Consider the following 20,334-nt stretch of genomic DNA (forward strand, 5'->3'; position numbering starts at 1 on the left):
TAAAAGAGTGCACTTTAATTTAATATAAAAATCATTAAAATCTATTTGCTAAAAGTATAAAAAATATTTGCCGAAACTTTTCAAAGAAATGGCAAAGTAGGAAAAAAAATTGCAGCATCGCATTCTTTGCTATTTTATGAACSTTTTCAGATTGATTTATAACTCAAATTTGTATTCTACGTGTAGCTAAAAAAGTGCACTTTAATTTAATATAAAAATCATTAGAATTCATTTGCTAAAAGTATAAAAAATATTGGCCAAAACTTTTCAAAGAAATTGCAAAGAAGCACTATTTACAGCATTGCCTTCTCTGACATTTTCTGCACTTTACATTTGATTTTCATAACTCTACAAAGTATTCTACGTGTAGACAAAAGAGTTTACTTTAATTTAATATAAAAATCATTAAAATCCATTTGCTAAAAGTATAAAAAATATTTACCGAAACTTTTCAAAGAAATTGCAAAGATGCACAATTTACAGCATTSCATTCWSTVACATTWWMTRAASTWTACATGCTAAATTTATAACTCGATATGGTATTCTACGTGTAGACAAAAGAGTGTACTTTAATTTAATATAAGTTTTATTAAAATCTATGTACTTTTAGTATCAAAAATATATACCAAAACTTTTCAAAGAAATTGCAAAGATGCTCAATTTACAGCTTTGCATTCTCTGACATTTTCTGAACTTTACATGCGACAATTATAACTCGATATGGTATTCTACGCGTAGACTAAAGAGTGTACTTTAATTTAATATAAGTTTCATTAAAATCTATTCACTTTTAGTATAAAAAATATTTACCAAAAATTTTCAAAGAAATACTCTTTCATAGAATGTACTCTTTTAAACGTTGTTTAAATAGTAATTTGTTATTCTATAGAATATATCAAAGTATTATGTTCAATGCTTAGGAAAAACTGTAAGAATTTTCCTGTTTCCTACTTCATCGGAATGCTTTTTGCATTGCTGAGAATGCCGAGTAATTACTAGCAATGGCGGATTTCCGGCTTTGACGGTAACATTTTACGAGATTTTGATTTATTTAATTATCTGATTTCTTTTACATTCCAACATTTTGATATATCTTTTCTCAATCGTAAGAGGTAACAGTTTGCTCCGTTGGATGGAAATAGTAATGAAGAAAACAAATATTATATTTTCTTTAGAAATACCATCTTCTCGTGAGTAAGTATACTTACATAAATAAACCAAATATTATGATACCATAATATCAGAGTGATAAGAAATAAAAATTTTGTCAGAATTACGTTTACGATCATTCAATTTCTGTCATGGTTGTCATTTTATGATTGAATGATGTCAAATCATAAAAAAAAAGTTAGTTACAATAGTATACTTTAATTTTTTTATTTTTTCCTTTTTTAAAAAACATAATGTTGTAATAATAACATATATATTATAATAATCATCCAATTAATTTCACAACTTACTTAGAAACGATTTCTTCCGATCGTTTCCTTATCACTTTATTATCGATTATAATTCTTGAGCAGAAACCAAAAAAAAAAACAAAATTAAAATACGTGGCATTATTTTCTAAGATAATCGATAACATCTATGAGACAACGAAAAATATTTATAAACGTTTTAATCTTTCACAGATTTACGCTTATTATTATTTCAATGTTAGCAAAAAATTCGATCGTATAGATTATACAATATAATAACTAACAATTAAACGAATTTTATATTTAAACAGATAATCTTGACACAATTTTGTCGTTCGAATGTGAAGATTATCTAACGATCAATTCGCTGGTTCTTGTAATTGTAAATATCATTATCAGATAAATTTCTTGAACAATAATGCTTGTTTCGTATTATCATATCGTTATCTAGTTGAACAAAAATCTCTCGAGATATATATACATGTATATGTAGTACATAATGAGGATAGAAAAATATAACCAAGTATTATATATTTTTTCGAAAGACGAAACATTTTATAGCTAACAAAATTACCTTGAAGTGTCCAAATGTCAAATGTTTTTTTACATGAACCAGGTGAGTGCATTGATAATAGGAAGGAAAAAAAATAAAAATAAATATATATATATATATTTTTACATTTCATATATTATTATTATTATTATTATTATTATAAATATTCTATTCGTGTATTAAATTATAATTAATATTTTCCCAAATGAATAATACATTTTCATTAAGATCGTATAATACAAAAATGATATCACAATTAATATGTTCTTCAAAATACTTCTGTTCGAATCGATTTACAGACACGAAACATAAAATATTTTTCCCATAGATTTTTCATCGCAAGATCATCATTGTTATTGTTGTTTTGTTTTTTTTTTTTGTTTTTTGTTCGTTCGATAAAGAAAATAGTCCCCCCATTAATAATTAGGTCGAACCCTAATTACACTCGATATTATTTTTTATCGCATGATTATTCGAACATGTCACAATGTTATTTATTCCATTGCATTATTATTACTGCATTCCACGGAGTAAGCAATATAATCAAGAAAACAAACTTTTCAAGTAGAAGTGGTAGGAGAAGGAAAAGAAGGTGGAGGAGTAGGAGGAGGAGGTAGTGATGGTGGTGGGAGTGGGTGGTGGGGATAACTCGAATTGATAAGACAGAAGAAGAACCAGTAGAAAGGAAGAAGATAAGGATTTCGATGCAATGAGAAAAGTACTCGAAGTAGTGATATTATATATGCCTGTAAGAAAAAAAGAGAGAGAGAGAAGGAATTAAAATAAAAAAAAAGAAAAAGGAAAAAAAATGAAAGAATGAGAGAGAGAGAACGAGATAAAATATAACGAGGCTCACAATCGGTAAATGGAAACACTATAATATGGGATATTCCGTCGCGGGATAAAAACGAGAATAGACGGATCGTCACTGAACGAAACAGAAAATACGATTTCGATCGTTTTCAAAGTGTTTTCAAAGCTTAGAATCCGAGAAGGAAAGACGACAATAGTGTTCGTTAATTATTACATTTAACTAACAGAAATACAGAGAGAGAGAGAGAGAAGATTACGTCAAACATTCGTAACCCGTTCGTTTATTGGAATTATCGAGTGATATAATACTAGAAAACTAATTAATTAATCAACGGAATTGGAAACATTGGAGACGGGATGTTTGATACGATTTGATACGAAAACAAGAAAAAAAAAAAAAAAACGAGAAAAGAAAATAAGGGAGGACCTGTCTCTTGTTCTCGTCCACCACCCTCCCCCAACCCCCCCTGTTTGTCATCGAGTACGTATATCCTTTTATTAGATTTTAATAATACATTTATATATTGTTATTTATAGATTTATTTATTTATTTGTGGGATTGTATTTTTCTATTCAACATCGTTTTCTACGTTTATTATTTCGTTATATTTCTATTTTACGTTCATTTTTTCTTTTTTTGGTTTTGTTTGCTCGCCTATTTTATTTTATTCTACTTATCAATCTTTTTTCTTCTTTATTTTTCTCTTTATATATATATATTATTATATCATAATTTTTTATTTTTTATTTTTATCGTAGTATTGCGTGTGCGTGCATGCGTGCATCCGTGCGTGAGTGTGTATGTGTACGATATCGAGATATCTGTTTTCATTGAAAAAAAAAAAAAAAAATTGCATGAAAAATGTAATCCCTTCGGATTAAATCTTATCTAACATGTTAACGTATTTCCCATCTGATCTATTTATTTTTCGTCAATTTACTACCGTTTGCATACGTAACAGTTATATTATACATAGTACGAATCCAAGTTTCAGGTGCATGCCATTAAGTATACGTGTAATCGTTTATGTACAAGCACGTTTTTCTTTTTTTTTGTATCCAAGTCTCGTGTTCTTTACTTTCAAGATTCTAATTTATTTTCCTTGTTTTTTCTTTTTCTTCTTTTTTGAAAAGAGAGAGAGAGAGAGAGAGATAGAGAGAGAAACAAAATGGAGGAAAATAAAATATAAGATTGAAGTCATCTTAGTTGTGTTGGTCGTCTTTATAAATTTCTAAAAACGTAATAATTATTCGTATATATATATATAATATATTCTAAGCGTATAGATTTTTTTTTTTTTTAATGAGACATTTTTCTCTCTTACGACGAATATTCTCATATATCTTTGGTCGAAAAAAAAAATTAACAATAAAAATTATTTTTCATTTAATTTTACGTCGTATATAAATGTATATATGAGTGTATATGTGTGCATAAATTTTTACCGAAAGTATTTTTCATCATTAACGAACACGGGGAATTCACGGAATCGCATTAATTACTTAATGAATGTATATTATAATCATATAAATAAATCCAATATCATAATTAACGGAATTCTAAATAATTATCAAAAGTTATTTTAACTGTAACGAATAATAATAATAATAATAATACTTATCGATATCTTATATAATCAAACTTAAAAATATTATTATAAAAAGAACTAATAAGATATTATAGAGAGAGAGAGAGAGAGAGAGAGAAAAGTAATATTAGCCAATAATCGAAAGTACGTTACTTGATATAAAAAAAAAAAAAAAGAAAGAAAAAGAAAAGAAACTTCTATAATTAACTCGAACAATTCTTTCTTCATGAATAAATATATAAAAAAATAAAATCAAATGAGTTACGGCGAGTTAATTGCAAAAGAAGTGGACGGCAAAGTTTTTGTAATTAAAATTGCGGTTAGTTCTTGTCGTTTCGCGTATTTCTTTTTTTTCTTTTTTTTTTTTTAAATAAGAGACATCTCATTTCTCCGTTGGCTGCTTCTCAAAAATTTTCTCAACGGTTGCGTCTGACAGTAAATCGATATATAAAAGGGAATACCCTTAGTGATGATCTTTGCAAAAAGGTTGGCACTAAAAATTAGTATTCCCTACTTTTTTTTTTTCTTCTAACATCAAGGAAAAGAAAAAAGAAAGAAAAAGAAATAGAGAGAGAGAGAGAGAGAGAGACATATAAGAGGAAAACTTTTTTTGCAAGGAAGGAAAATGTTGAAGACTACGTTATAATGTAATTAACATTATTTTCCATAATCGTTTGCAAACGATTTTCTTGAATCGTTATTTCGTTGAAACACGCGACTTATACTCTTTAGATTTTACTTTAAATATTAATTATACTTATTTTTTTATAATATTCATTTAATCGAATTTTTGTTCAATAGAACAAAATAATATTAATCGTATAAAAGCTTTTAACATTATTTATTTGTAAATCCAATTGTTGTATTATTTTTATACGATTTTTTATTGGAATTATTTTAAAAGAAAATAGAAAGATAACGTATCATTAAAATATTATAAATTCTTTTAAATCAATATTATGTGTTTCTTTTTCTTTTTTTTTACAATATATACATTTATATGATATTATTAAAATCGTCGATAAAATTCCAATCTCGTTTTTATTATAAATAATAATCTTTTTCTCATTGTTCTCCCTCTCTCTCTCTCTCTCTTTATATCCATTTTTTTTTTTTAATTTTGTTTGGTTTTGTTGTACAGATAATCGACGGATGAAATAATTTGAAATATCTGTGACATAAAATAAAAATGACGTTGGGACAATAATGCTTTTATGCAAACAGGAAAAATCTTTATTCGATTTATGCAATTAAAAAAAAAAAAAATAAAAAGAACTCGTTTACTCCAGGACGTTAATTAACATCTTACATAATACTTAATCGCGAACATAGATTATGTGATATTGACTAGTTAACGCGATAATGCGATTTTAGTTACGCGATCGTTATGAGAGAACACAAATATCGAAAAAACAAAATTTAGAATTTTATATAAATATATATATAAATATATAAAATGTAAATTGGATCGATGTAAAGTAATCATCGAATCGTGTGAATTAAAACGAGAAAATTGCGCGTTCAAATTTTTATCTCTATATATATATATAAAAAAATATAAATATATAAAAAAATATAAATATATAAATATAATAATAATATAAATATAAATATATAAATATAAATATATAAATATAAATATAAATATATTTATTTATTTTTATTTTTGTTTTCTATTACGATCAGTAAAACAATTTCATAGAAAATTTCAACGACAGCTGTGCAGGTGGATTCGTAAAAACGAGAAATAAAAGAAAGTACGGAAAAAGAAAAAGAAGAAAAAAACGAAGGAAGTATTAGTAAAAAGAAAAAAAGAAATAGGATAAATACAGTTTTTTCGTGAAAAAGAGTATTGTAAAATACCACGGACGTGTATTTTCCCGCGGAAAATATTGTTTTCTCGAGCGTTAAAGAAAATCAGGGATTGTCTTGACAGATGTTTCAAAAACCCTTAGAGAAGTGAAATAAAGAAGGAACCTTAAAGGGGTAGTAGGGAAAAGGGAAAAGGGTAAAGAGAAAAGGAGAAATGTTATAACTTTCGTAAAAAGATAGAAATAGAAAGAAGCGGAAAGTGGTATGAAGGATGATTCGTTTACTTGTTGAAAAATGAACGTTGCAATGTATCGTAAAGAACAAAATTTCGTGGAAAATAAATAGTTTTCGTCGTACGTGGAAAAAAGAGAAGAAAGAAAAATATTGAATATTATGATCGAACGAATGACGGAGACAGAAATAAAAAAAAAACTACCACCCAAATGAGAATAATATATATTATCATTGAATAAAATTAATCTTAGTAGCAACACATTGTCGTTAATTTCTAACGACGAATTTTTTTTTTGTTTTTTTTTTTTTTTTTTTTTTATCGCGTAGTTTACGAAACGAGTAGTTTTTTTTAAAAATAAGTCGAAAAAGTAGGAAGATAAAAAAAAATGGAAATTTATTGTTCGGGTTTTGTGATAGCGAAAATTTGTATTTAAAATGCAAAAATTTTATTTCCGATATTACTATTATCGGTGTATAGTCTAACTAATAGGAAATGTTTCGTCTTAGAAACGATAGTTACCATTTTACGTTTCATTTCAAATATAATTTATACAATTTCTTTTGTTTTTTATATAACTAAACTCGATTATTATTATATTTTATATTTATTATTAGTATTATTTTTGTGCAAAAGAGATGCCAACGAAAATGATTTTTAAATGAAAGAGATAAATTTTTGAAACGGTAATAATTGAACTTTGTTTCAATTTGAAAATAAATAAAAAATAAAAATTGATATTATCTCTCTACCATCGAGAGATTATCTATAAAAAAAGAAAAAACAGACCAAAAATTTGTAAATAAGCAAAATAACATTTCACCCAAATTTCGTATCTCGCGCGTATTTATATTCTTAATTATAATTTTTATTATTCAATTTTTCAATAACTTATTCGCGCAAAAATCAAATATTTATTTCGTTATTTCGATGAATTATCTATGAATTTATTTATAAATTAATTCAAATTTGTTTATCGTATAAATATGACGTAAATATGAATGAAAAAAAAAAATTAAACATTAACATCATCAGAATTCTAACAACTATTACGCGAGTTAATGTTTAAATTTTAAATACATATATCACACATATATACTTAGAAATTTGTGTTTGGGTACAAATGTACAAATTGCGTCTTAAGAAACTTAGCCTCTTTATCGTCTAATCGTAATCTTCCAGATAATGTCAAAGATCTCGTATTCGAGGCCAAGACCTAATGATACTCTCTTGGAAATAATGATTAATCTTTGATTTAAAAAATAATCGTATTTTTTTTTAATTATCATTATTATTAATATTATTAAACTTTTATACTTCCTTTCTCTTACGAATATTCAAACAATTTTTAATCAAATTCATTATTACGTCGTTTCGCAAAACATGATTTAAATACTTTCCAAGTTAACTTCATATCGTCTCATGAATCTTCATAACATTTTATATAGAAAATATTTATCTTTTCTGACACGAGATTTATCTTCCAATCGTATACGTTGAAATAGTTTTACTAAATATCATTGTAAGTTAGAAATTATATTTTCATCATAGTGAAAAGTCGGATCTTTGAATAAAATTAATTGAAAGAAAAGTTAAGAAATAAATATAAATAAAAATAAAAAATAAATCCGATATTATATAATCATCGGTTATCGCGCGAGTTTCTTGAAATTAATCTTACCGATATCATTGATCGATGTGATTGCAATTTTTTCAAACAGAACTCGAACAATTGACAATGATTTTATTCATTTCTATTTCTTTGAAAAGTAAAAGAAGAAAAATGGATAAAAGAAATCATTTTTAATTGAAAATACTGCCAACGCCAGGATTGAAAAATCTGTTCAAACCTTCCGGGTTTTCGTGGGTTCTCACTTCGATCACATTTGCAAATAAATTTTGCGTCGTTGCTATCGATTTCCGTCAGGAATTGGGACAATCGGAGTCTCTCTCTCTCTCTCTCTCTTTCTCTCTCGAGACAACATTTAACAGCCTTACACCAAGCGCATCCTATCTTCGAATAGGGGGATAGAAAGATATAGACTCTGGAAAAATAAATACCTGACAGATTTCGATAAGAAATGGGAAACGAATTTCAAATTTCTTTCTTTTGCTTGTATTCCGTTACGAAAATTAAGTTCGAAATTGAAAAAAAAGCATATGAGTAAATTTTCGAAAAAAGAATTAAAACTGTGTCGCGAATTGTTTTATTTTAATTATTCAAGGTCAATTAGGAAAGCGAGTAAAACGTGAAAACGAATATTTAGTAATTATATATTTAGCAATCATTTATTATTTGAAAATCGCGCAAACAAATTCTTTTTATTTCCTTTAGACAGAGAAAAATAATATAACCCATAAATATTATTTGTCTTCTTATTCAGATTTTCGTAATAAGAAATGACAAATATATAAGTATATCAATTTTATGAATATAACGAAACACGAAAGTTATCCTGTTGTATTGTAATTTGTTTTTCGCTCGCAATTAATTATTAACACTAATCTTTCGTTGCTAACACAGATCGCTTTATTATCGATGCTCGGTCGATAATTAACATAATAACAACGCGCTTGATATTTTTTATTTATTTTAAATAATTCAAAATTAAAACAAAAAATTAGATAATAAACGTATACATAACATTTTTAATGTCCATTTAAAAGCAAGAATTTAAAGAAAATTGATCGTTAACGTGTTGATCAAAATTGAAAACACTACCCTTTTCATGTATCACTTCTGCGTCAAGTATAGGAAGACAAATTACATCTCTCACGTTCCTAATAGTATGCATACTGTATTTTATCCAATACAAATCATTTTCTCATTTATCTTTACTCGAAACAGTACATCATAATAAAAGATCTCAACGTTTAATAAACTAGACTATTACTCTTCATTTTCTTTCTCAAGATTTGCTCAGTTACATTTTTCACATGTAATTTATACATGTTAAATTATACATAACAAGGAATATATGTCTCTCGCGATGATTTTTCCGTAACACGTTCGATTTTTCAAAAAAAAGAATCAAACTAACATTTCCGTGGTACTCTTCTTTACCGACTTATGTTAAATATCGAGAGAAACAATAAGATAATCATAGTATCCTACTTTATCGATCAAGCAAAGATCGTTGTATTATTTGTTTTTAATATCTCTCGTAAATGTTGTTGTTCTTAAAATTAAGATTAGGCTAGGTTGATTTAAAGTTTATATCTTTTATCTTTAATCTTGAGCACACGTAACCAAATATTAAACTTTTATTTGCAATAAATACTCTATTTGTATTATCAAATATAATTATTTTTTTTATCTTGTGAAACAATAATAATAATAATAATAATAGAAATAACGATACAAAAAGTTTAGCTACGTTTCATTATACGTGTCGTTTGAAAAATATTATTAAGCGCTTATAACATTTTAATTGTTTTGTGTAAAAATCTGTTAAAATAATATTATCAAAATGGTTGAGAATGATGTTTTGGATTCAGAGCCAAGTGTATATAATTACAATGAGGTTTGTTTGTTTAAATAATAACATTCGTTTTTATTATTTATTATATGTGATTATAATAGTTATTTGATATTTATATTTTTATTCTCCTAATCTATGGTTTATTAATATTCACTGCTATTTAGTAGATATGTAACAAGATATTTCTTTTTTATCTTTTAGGCAAATGAAAGAACACCATTATTACAAAATACTCAAAGCAACATGGCAGAAAGAAATGTTGGAATTTCTCAAGAAACCCTTGTCTCCCAAGCTGGTCAATCGATTAAAGCAAAGAGATTTTTTCAATACATTGCAAGTTTAGCTGCAACATTAGGAGCAGTAGCAGCAGGAATGATGTTAGCATGGACCTCGCCGGCTGGTGATGGTGGTATCAAATTATCAAAAGTATATAACGTCCCCATTAGCGAAGAAGAATTCTCATGGATTGGAGCACTAGCACCACTTGGTGCTGCAGTAGCATGCATACCAATTGGTATTCTAACAGATATAATAGGCAGAAAAAATTCAATGTTAATCCTTGTAGTTCCTTTTACAGTCGGTTGGTTGCTTATTATATTTGCAAATTCTATAGCTATGTTTTATGTTGGAAGGTTCATTACAGGTTTCAGTGGTGGTGCCTTTTGTGTGACAGCTCCTATGTATACCGCAGAAATAAGTGAAAGTGAAATTCGGGGAAGTACAGGTTCCTATTTTCAATTGCTTCTCACCATTGGTATTTTAATAGTATATCTTTTAGGTACCTGTGTAAATATGTTTGTATTATCCATTATATCTGCGATTGTACCATTAATCTTTGCTGTAGTATTCTTCTTTATGCCAGAAACTCCAACATATTATTTAATGAAAGGGAATGAAAGCGCTGCTAGAGCAAGTTATGTTCGACTTCGTGGCGCCCATTATAATGTAGAACCAGAATTAAGTATACAGAAAGAAACGCTGGAGCAGTCTAGTAGAAATAAGACATCTTTCTTAACTGCATTGAGATCGAAGGCTTGTAAGAAAGCCATTTTAATATCATATGGTCTGATGTTATTCCAACAATTAAGTGGAGTAAATGCTGTTATATTTTATGTTGGTTCTATATTTGAGAAAGCAGGTGGTGATCTTGATCCCAACGTAGCTAGTATCATAGTAGGTGTAATGCAAGTAGGTGCAGTATTTGTTAGCACGTTGATAGTTGACCGTTTAGGTAGGAGATTATTACTTTTGATATCTATCATTGCTATGTGTATATGTACCTTCTTACTTGGTATTTACTTCTTTCTTTCTCAAGAAGTAGGTGTAACTGGCATAGGCTGGTTACCGCTCCTTTCTGTTTGCGTTTTTATCATTTTATTTTCACTTGGATTTGGTCCTCTTCCGTGGATGATGATTAGCGAACTTTTTGCTCCAGAAATTAAAGGTATCGCTGGTAGTAGTGCTTGTTTATTGAATTGGTTAATGGCATTTATTGTTACCAAAGTTTATGCTAACTTAAATAATGTTTTGGAATCCTATGGTACATTTTGGTTATTTTCAGCAATTTGTGCTATAGGTATTGCTTTTGTTATTATTTTGGTACCAGAAACAAAAGGAAAAAGTTTAGAACAAATTCAACGTGAATTAAACACTTAGTTAATTATTAAAAGAAATCTCTGGCATCTAAACATGTAAAATACATTGTAATATAAGACATTAAACATTTTCATATTGCAAGACTGATTCTTTTATAAATATTAAAAGTCTGTAATATGTTATATTACATAATATATTTATATAATATTATTTATACTAAGAGACATATATATTTTATAAACTATTTGAAATCATTCGGTTTAATCTACAAGATATGTAATATAATAAACTTGAAAATATTGGTATCGTTATAATGATAATTAAAATTTAAAACAAATTTCATTCTCTTTTACAAACATCCATATAAATATAAACATGCATAAGAATAATATTTTACTGTACGGTATCAAATAAATAAATTAAATTAATAAATTGTTCAAAAATTTATTAACACACTAAGTATAGATAATTAAAAAATTTGTTCGATATAACAAATTACGAATGTTGAATTGTTTTAATTAAAAATTCGATATTCTGATATATAGTTGAACGAAAATGGGAAAGAATGATCATTTTAATATTTACGTAATCGCATTATATAATAATATCTCCAGTTGTTTGTATAACAGCATGCATTTCAAGATGAATGTAAATGTATTGCAGGTAATAATAATGATTTTTATATAAATAAATGGAACGGTGTTTAGGTACCTTTTATTAAGGTATTTTTAACATTTCAAAAACGAATAAGAAATATTTAAGAAAGAATAAAAATAAAATATATTCCTACTAAACGTTTGTATTTAAATAATATTTTAATCCTCATCTATACGTATGCGTAAGTGTTTTTATATGTAACGTAAGTATCTATTTATGTATATGTATACATGAATACAACCAAAATATACGTATGTATATGTACTATACAAGCAAATATACTGTTTTTTTGTAAATACACGTTCACGTATATACAAACGTCTTTGTATGCTAACGTCTATATAATCCAAATTTTTTTATAAATTCATATATGTTTGTATATACGTATATATATATCAATTTTGTACCTTCAAGTTCAGTAATATTTACAATGTTAGTAATGTAATAGATTATACGATTTAAATTCAAAACGTAAGAAGGCAGTTAGCTTTAAATTATTGCGAGAGAAAGATCACTTACGATACGCACTATTTTATATCTGTGAAGACTAATTCTTCACTTTTTTCCTCATGTGACATTAAAATTATTTATTAATATAATAGAAAAAATAACGAACAGTAATAAAAGGTTGAGCTAAAGATTCCGATAGTAAATGGTATTCGTTAAAAAGGTACGTACAATTTAACAACATTTTTAAATAGAACTTTGAACTTATTAACCAGTGGTAGAAATATGAAAAAAGAAATAAATCGATTAATTATCGACATCCTTTACAATTGTAATTTCTATTCATAGAACATGAAAAATGTAATATAATCTAACAATAAGAGTAAAACACTTCACTAATAAGAAAAGAGCCAAGTTGAACACAACACAGATTTTTTTTTGTTCAATTTTACCCCGTTAGAACCATACACTATGGCACCATAGTGTAAGATTCGATAATACTTAATCATTTCAAAGAAAACGAAGTAAAAAGTTTCGGCATGAATTCTTATATACCAATTCGTTTCACGCGTTAGATGGAAAGTTAATATTTTAAAGTTTAATTTAAAAAACTCAGCATTCCATCAACTTTGCTATCTTCTTGTAAAATGTGATCCTTTGCTAAGTTCAAAAATTTAATTTTTAATTGTATTGTTTTTCAAAAATTCAGGTAAATAATCTCGTTGAGTCATTGTTTATGTCTATCGATCGAATATAAGGACACGCTACTATCATTGTTTAGTATTTACAAGAATAGAACGTTAGTCGTTAATTTTAATATTAAACATTTCCGTTAACAGTGAGTATAAAGTAAGACAAAATTAAATTAAAACGCGTTTCACTTGCATTTAAGCAGATTAACAATTTTCAGATAAAACAAGATTAACACAGATACCATTCGTTTAATTGCGAATATTGGAAGAATTTGAGCTACTCTTATAAACAAACACAAGTCTTAAATGGATAACTCAAAAGCTAATAAAAACAGTAGATCCAGACCATCAAGACTATTAAAAAAAAGTTCCGATGAAAGTTCGGAAAAATTAAACGTATCTACCTCGGCTAATAATCCGAAAGGAACTCCCAAGAAGAGAATCCTGAAGAGAAAGAAAACAAGTTCCAATAATGAAGAGAAATGCAATACGAATAAAGTTCTCGAAATCAGTACAGAAACAAATACTTCTAAAGATATTTCGAAAGATTGTGCACTAAATTCAAGCTCTGAGAAAATTTGTCCACAAGGTACATCTTCCGAGGGTGATCAATTAAATATCAAACAAAATAGTAAAACTGATTCACTACTTCCAGACTTAGAATCTACATCACAAGACACCTCTCTAAAAAAGGAGAAATTAAATACCGATAAAAGTAGTAGAAGTAATTCACCAATTATACTTTATGAACAATACATAGTACATGACTCCCCTTCTAAGGAGAAAAAATTAAATACCAATCAAGTAAGTGAAAATAAAGCATCACTTGAATGTCTTAAAGAAACTGTATTACAAGATATCTCTTCCAAGGAGGATGAATTAAAAACCAATCAAAGTAATAAAAATAGGTCATCACTTTCAAACATAACATTAGATTATGTATTAGAAGATACATTATTGAAGGATAATAAATTAAATAGAAGAAGAAGTAATTCACTAAGTATAATTTTTGAAGAATTTACAATAGATGACACCTCTTCCAAGGATAATAAATTAAAAACCAATCAAAGAAGTAGAAATATTTCACCAATTCTATGCTCTGAGAAATTTACATCACAAGATAAATCTTACGAGAAGGATGAATTAAATACCGATCAAACAAGTGAAAGTAATACACCAATCGAAGCCATTACAGAATCTACATCACAAGACAAATCTTACGAGGAGGATGAATTAAATACCGATCAAACAAGTGAAAGTAATTCACCATTCGAAGTCATTACAGAATCTACATCACAAGACAAATATTACGAGGAGGATGAATTTAATACCGATCAAAGAAGTGAAAGTAATTCACCATTCGAAGCCATTACAGAATCTACATCACAAGACACATCTTCCAAGGATGATAAAGTAAATACCAGTCAAAGGAATGAAAGTATTAAACAAATTTCAGACTTTTTAGAATACGTATTACAAATCGCCTCTTCCAAAATTGAAGCAAATGCTATTTTTAATAGTATCCAAAATTCTTTAATTCTAGGCTCTACGGATTCTGCATCAGAAGACAAATCTTCCAAGGAGGATGAATTAAATAGCAGTAAAAATATTACAACTAATTCATCAGATCTAAGCCCTAAGGAATCTGCAACAGAAGACATATCTTCCAAGGAGGACAAATTAAATACCAATGAAAGAAATATAAGTAATTCATTAAGTTCAAGTTTTGAGGAATCTTTATCATATGACAGATCTTTCAAGGTACATAAATTAAATACTAGTAAAATTAATACAACTGATTCGTCAGATCTAAGCTCTGAGAAATTTGCATTAAATGACACATCTTCCAAGGAGGATGAATTAAATAGCAGTAAAAATAGTTCAACTAATTCATCAGATCTAAGCTTTGAGAAATCTGCATCAAGAAACACATTTTCCAAGGAAAACGAATTAAATACCAATAAAAGTAATATATGTAGTTTATCAAGTTCAAGTTTTAAGAAATCTACACCACTAGGTACATCTTCCAAAATCGTTGGTACAAAAGAAAGTGACGCAACTAGTTCGAGTAGTACCGTAGTATCAAACGAAAGCATTAAGCAGAAAGTTAGTAGTTATCTTAAATCTATTGACAGTTTAAAGCAGAATATTGTCGGAGAATTTACAGAAAGTAATTCCGAATTACAGATTGAAAATTTAAATAGATTATATAAAGAAGAAAATCTTCATTATACTTCAATGTCCACATTTTCTATCACTACAATGGGAAAAGAAATAATATCAAAAATCGATAACAATCGTTTAGTTTTTATCAAGGGACCAACTGGATGTGGAAAATCAACGCAAGTACCATTGTTAATATATGATTCTTGTTTGAAACAAAATATTCATTGTAATATCATCGTAACCCAGCCCACACAAATTGCTGCTATCAGTATTGCAAAAAGGATTTGTTATGAAAGGGATTGGTCTATAGGAATTAATGTGGGATATCATACGGATTTTTTTAAATATATAAGTAAAAATACTTTCATCACATATTGTACGAATTACGTTTTATTAAATAAATTTGTGGAAAGAAATGTAAATAGATATACTCATATTATACTTGACGATGTTCATGAACGCAGTAAAGAATTGGATATCCTATTGCATTTTATAAAAACATATTTAACGAATAATTCATCAATAGGAAAAATAATACTTATGTCTGCAACATTTAATTTAAACAAATTTGTTAATTATTTTGTACAAGATAATGAGGATATATCTTCATCTATCATTGATTTTTCCAAACAATATTCTATTCATAGAAATATCAGTTACTTGTACGAACTTTTTATGTTGGGATCGTTACCGAAAGTATCAAAAGACGTAACGGTAATAACAAAACGTATGATGAATTATTGTGTTAAATTAATAAAGACTATTGAAGATTTTCAATTACAAATATGTGGTACAGCAATGACATTAAATAGAAAAAATGCCTTTCTAATATTCTTGCCGAAAATTCAAGAAATCGAACAAATGTATGATAAATTAATGTCGGATAAATATAAGAAGTACCAATGGGAAGTTATCATATTTGATTCTTCGATCAACATCTTCAAACAAGAAAAATTATTAAATCCACAATTATTAAATAAAAACCGTCGTATTATTTTAGCAACAAATATTGCTGAAAATGGCATTAAAATACCTGACGTCGAATATATTATAGATTTTTGTTTAACGGTACAATTAAAGATTGACCAAAAGAGTAAAATTCCGCAATTAAGAAATGTATGGGCTAGTCAAATAATTTGCGAACAACGCTCCAATCGTATAAATTGCGAAGAAGAAGGATACACATATAGATTAATACCGAAGTATTTTTATGAGAAAATATTACCCAAAGAACCAAATCCTGAAATAATGGAATGTCCGCTCGAAGATATATACGTGAAAATGAAAATTTTTCATTCGGATGAATCTGATCATATATTTTCTTCGTTACTTGATCCGCCTCCTCCCGAGAATGTAAAATTATCAAGACTGTTATTACAAGAATATGGTGCATTACGTAATACCGATAAAAATAATATCAATATTACACAATTAACAAAACTCGGATATTTAATAAGTGCATTACCGTTAGAAATTCATCTTACTAAATTGATATTGTTAGGTTATTTCTTCAGTCTTCTAGAAGATATGATAATAATTGCTTGTTGTATGTCAGTAAAAGATATATATTTTAAATTAAACGATAAAAAAAATGGATTAAAGATTTATTCTGAAAAACTTAAGTGGGCTGATAATTCGGGTAGCGATTGTATAGTATTATTAAATGTTTACAAAGAATGGATTAAAATAAAAACAATGAGTAAGGATTTTCAAGAAAAATGGACCGAAAATAATTTCCTTCAAATAGATGCGTTGCACGAAGTTTCATTTAAAATTAATTGCATTAACGATAAATTACTTAATTTTGGCATATTTCAAATGTGGAGTAATAACGCGGTTAAATGGGATGATAAAGTTGAAAAAGAATTAATTATTAAAATTGTTATTGCCGGGGCATTTTATCCATATTATTATAATAAATGTACAAATTTGGAAAATCCAGTATGCAAAGATTGTTTGACGAAGAATTTTAATAAAATGGATACAGTAGTTTTAGAAAATTTGCCGATAAAAGAACCAGAACGCTTCTATACGCGACAAATAGAAAATATTTTTAAACGTAACTTTATTTCTTATATCAAAGAAATAAACCCTTATTCTTTATATTCGCAAGTACATATTCAATTTGATATAGAAGAGAACAGAGATATTCCATTAACAGTTTATAAATCGGTTCAAATGAGGAAGCTTAAAATACCTTTCGAAATATATTATTTAAATGAGAAATATGCTAAGGATTTTTTTAAGAATAGTAATATTGATGATATGACAAATCTTTACAATGAAAGGACTTATTTATTAGAAGACGAATGTGCATATATGAATCCAGTATTACCAAGTATTACAGTCGTAATTTTTCCAATTAAAGTAACTTATTTCATTAATCCTTACCATTTTTGGGTACACATATTGAATTCACAAACGGAGAAGAAAATGGTACTGATACATCAAACTTTGAACAATGAATTAGACTCGGTAACGACATTTAATATTCTACCAAAAATAAATGATCTTGTTGCTGTATCATTGAATTTATATGACGCAAATGATTCAGTGACATCTTATCGTGCAATAGTGAAAGAATATAAGAAAATATTGGATGAAACGTATGCTACAGTGCAGTTAATTGATATAGGCTATACAGTATCAGTTAAAAGTATAATTATGAGGAAAATATTAAAGGATTATATATATAAAATCCCAGCCCTCGCGATAGAATGTGTTTTAGCAGAGATTGAAGATAATCCGGAAAAGGACAATCAATATGAGTCGTTTCTAAATTTTCTTAAGGAATTGTATATGAATACTTATAGTGATTATAAACTATTATATGGTCAAATTTATTCCATTGTTAATAATGTTATATCTTTAACATTTATTTGCCAAACTACATATACGATATTTAATATCAATGCAGAGTTAAAAAATAGAAGATATGCAATAGAAAAAGAAGAAAGTCAATTATCAAAAGAGAACAATTATGTAAGAAATAACTGGTTAAACATGTCCCGAGCAGCAATAGAAAGTTATAACAAGATGCAATATTGTGAAAAATATTCAAATAATTCCTGTAATTTTACAAAATCAAATTTGCATGTCGGAAATTACAATTGCGTGTCAAAAATTACCTTACGTGGTCCTTATTCTTTGCTTGAATGTAATTTTTCGGCCTTAACTAAGGCTACTAAATTACAAAAAATTATAATCGATTACAATTCAGTTAATTCGGTTGTTCTTGATAATGATACGAAAGACACAAACAAGAAAAATATTTTCTTAGTTGCTGGTAAAATAATGCATAACACAAATGACAATACATTGATTTTATATAATACCACTGTAATAGAAGACACATGTGGATTAGAAGAATTAATTGTATTGATATTTTCTTCACATTTAGAATTAAGACGATATTTATTTGGTACGCATTACATCGGTGCACTTTGCGGATTAGGATTCGATAATTATACCGGATTTAATATTTTTCCAGAACATGAGATGGAAATACAATTCAATTTTAAAATATCATTGGCTGATATTAAACTTATTAATGAACTACGAAAATATATGAATCAAATGTTATATCACTTCAAAGATATGAATGATGAGGAAATTAGGAAAATTACTTATCAACGTTTAATCAAAGATTTAATATTGGAATTATTGAAAATAGACAGAAAACACAATAAAAATTTACATTTACCGAATTCGTATAAATGGGGATTGTACCAGGAATCAGAAATAATCAAACAAGACGATGAATTTAATACGTCTTTTGATAATTATATTTATGAAACTCATTCGATAGTTACATTATACGATTAAACGAAATGATACAATAGTATAGAAGTAAAGTGCGGTTTTTATTTTTTAGCGAAAATCGATATATTATATTAGTTAAAAAATCGAACAAATATTTCTACATATTTAAACGTCATGACTCAATCTTAAAACGGTTGAACATTCATTTTTATACGTAATAAATCATTGTAATTAATAAAATTATCAATTTTTATCTTTTCCACAGTGCATTGTACTATGAAAATATTTATTAATCGTAATTAATCAATGTAAATATATAACATAAGCAATCATAATGATATAAAATAAATAAATGTAATTTTTTTATTATTTATAAAATATAGACTGAAAATTTGATTTTTATTAATTTATATTCAACATAAATTATATTTTACTAATACTATCGTATTAAATAAAAATTGTTGAACACGAAAACGTTTCGAATAAATATTTAAAAAACTGAACGAATTATTCTTGATTATATTATAGCTATATAATTTATCCGACTAGAAATAGATAGTTTCTTATCTTTGTTATCTTTCATTGTCTATCGATTATTATTTTCTTTATAGCCAAAAAAAGAAAAATCTAAAAAAAAAATTATTTCGATATCTACTTATGTATAATGTCGAAAATATAAAAAGAAGATACAATCGTCAACAGTCAACGATTAAATAATTTATTAATTGTATAGATAAAAATATTAAGAAGTGATAAAAAAAAAAAAAAAAGAAAAATTAAAGAAAAGAAGGAAAAGAAAAATATACAAAACGACGATAATGATTAGATAACAAATCGATCATTAATCTAAAATTTCTTAATCGATTAAATTTCTTATAAAAATAATTGTTGCACATTATCATGTCATAACATAGCTGAAAACACGTGTCGATAATAAAACATTATATAATGTACGAAATGATATTTTGAAATATCGAAATAATAGAAGTTATGCATAAACCAAACTAATATATTGATAATAGTAAACAAAATTCGAGTAAAAAAACCATTTACTTCTTTCTTTTTCTAAATAATTTATCTTAGGATTTATATATACGTGTGTGTATCTGTGTGTG

General features: G+C 26.8%; 1 protein-coding gene across 2 annotated transcripts; it reads left to right on the forward strand.

The window, feature by feature from the left end:
• Positions 1-2,595: 2,595 nt before the first annotated feature.
• Positions 2,596-11,693, forward strand: LOC106793382 (facilitated trehalose transporter Tret1-like). 2 transcript variants are annotated; one of them, XM_014760283.1, is made up of 2 exons: positions 2,596-3,265; positions 10,101-11,691. In XM_014760283.1, the coding sequence occupies exon 2, from the start codon at positions 10,143-10,145 to the stop codon at positions 11,553-11,555; it is 1,413 nt and encodes a 470-aa protein (XP_014615769.1). In that variant the 5' UTR covers positions 2,596-3,265; positions 10,101-10,142; the 3' UTR covers positions 11,556-11,691. The 2 variants fall into 2 exon arrangements, with proteins under 2 accessions (XP_014615769.1, XP_014615760.1); XM_014760274.1 differs by lacking the exon at positions 2,596-3,265 and adding an exon at positions 9,614-9,941 and having other exon boundaries at positions 10,101-11,693.
• Positions 11,694-20,334: the final 8,641 nt, after the last annotated feature.

This window comes from Polistes canadensis, unplaced genomic scaffold (genome assembly GCF_001313835.1).
Source record: "Polistes canadensis isolate GaletaPanama2010 unplaced genomic scaffold, ASM131383v1 scaffold_0, whole genome shotgun sequence".
NCBI lineage: Eukaryota > Metazoa > Arthropoda > Insecta > Hymenoptera > Vespidae > Polistes > Polistes canadensis.

Coding starts and splice junctions, on each gene's coding strand:
- LOC106793382 (XM_014760274.1), top strand. CDS start 9,888: ATGGTTGAGAATGATGTTTTGGATTCAGAGCCAAGTGTATATAATTAC. Junction 9,942..10,100: donor GTGTATATAATTACAATGAG/GTTTGTTTGTTT, acceptor TTTATCTTTTAG/GCAAATGAAAGAACACCATT.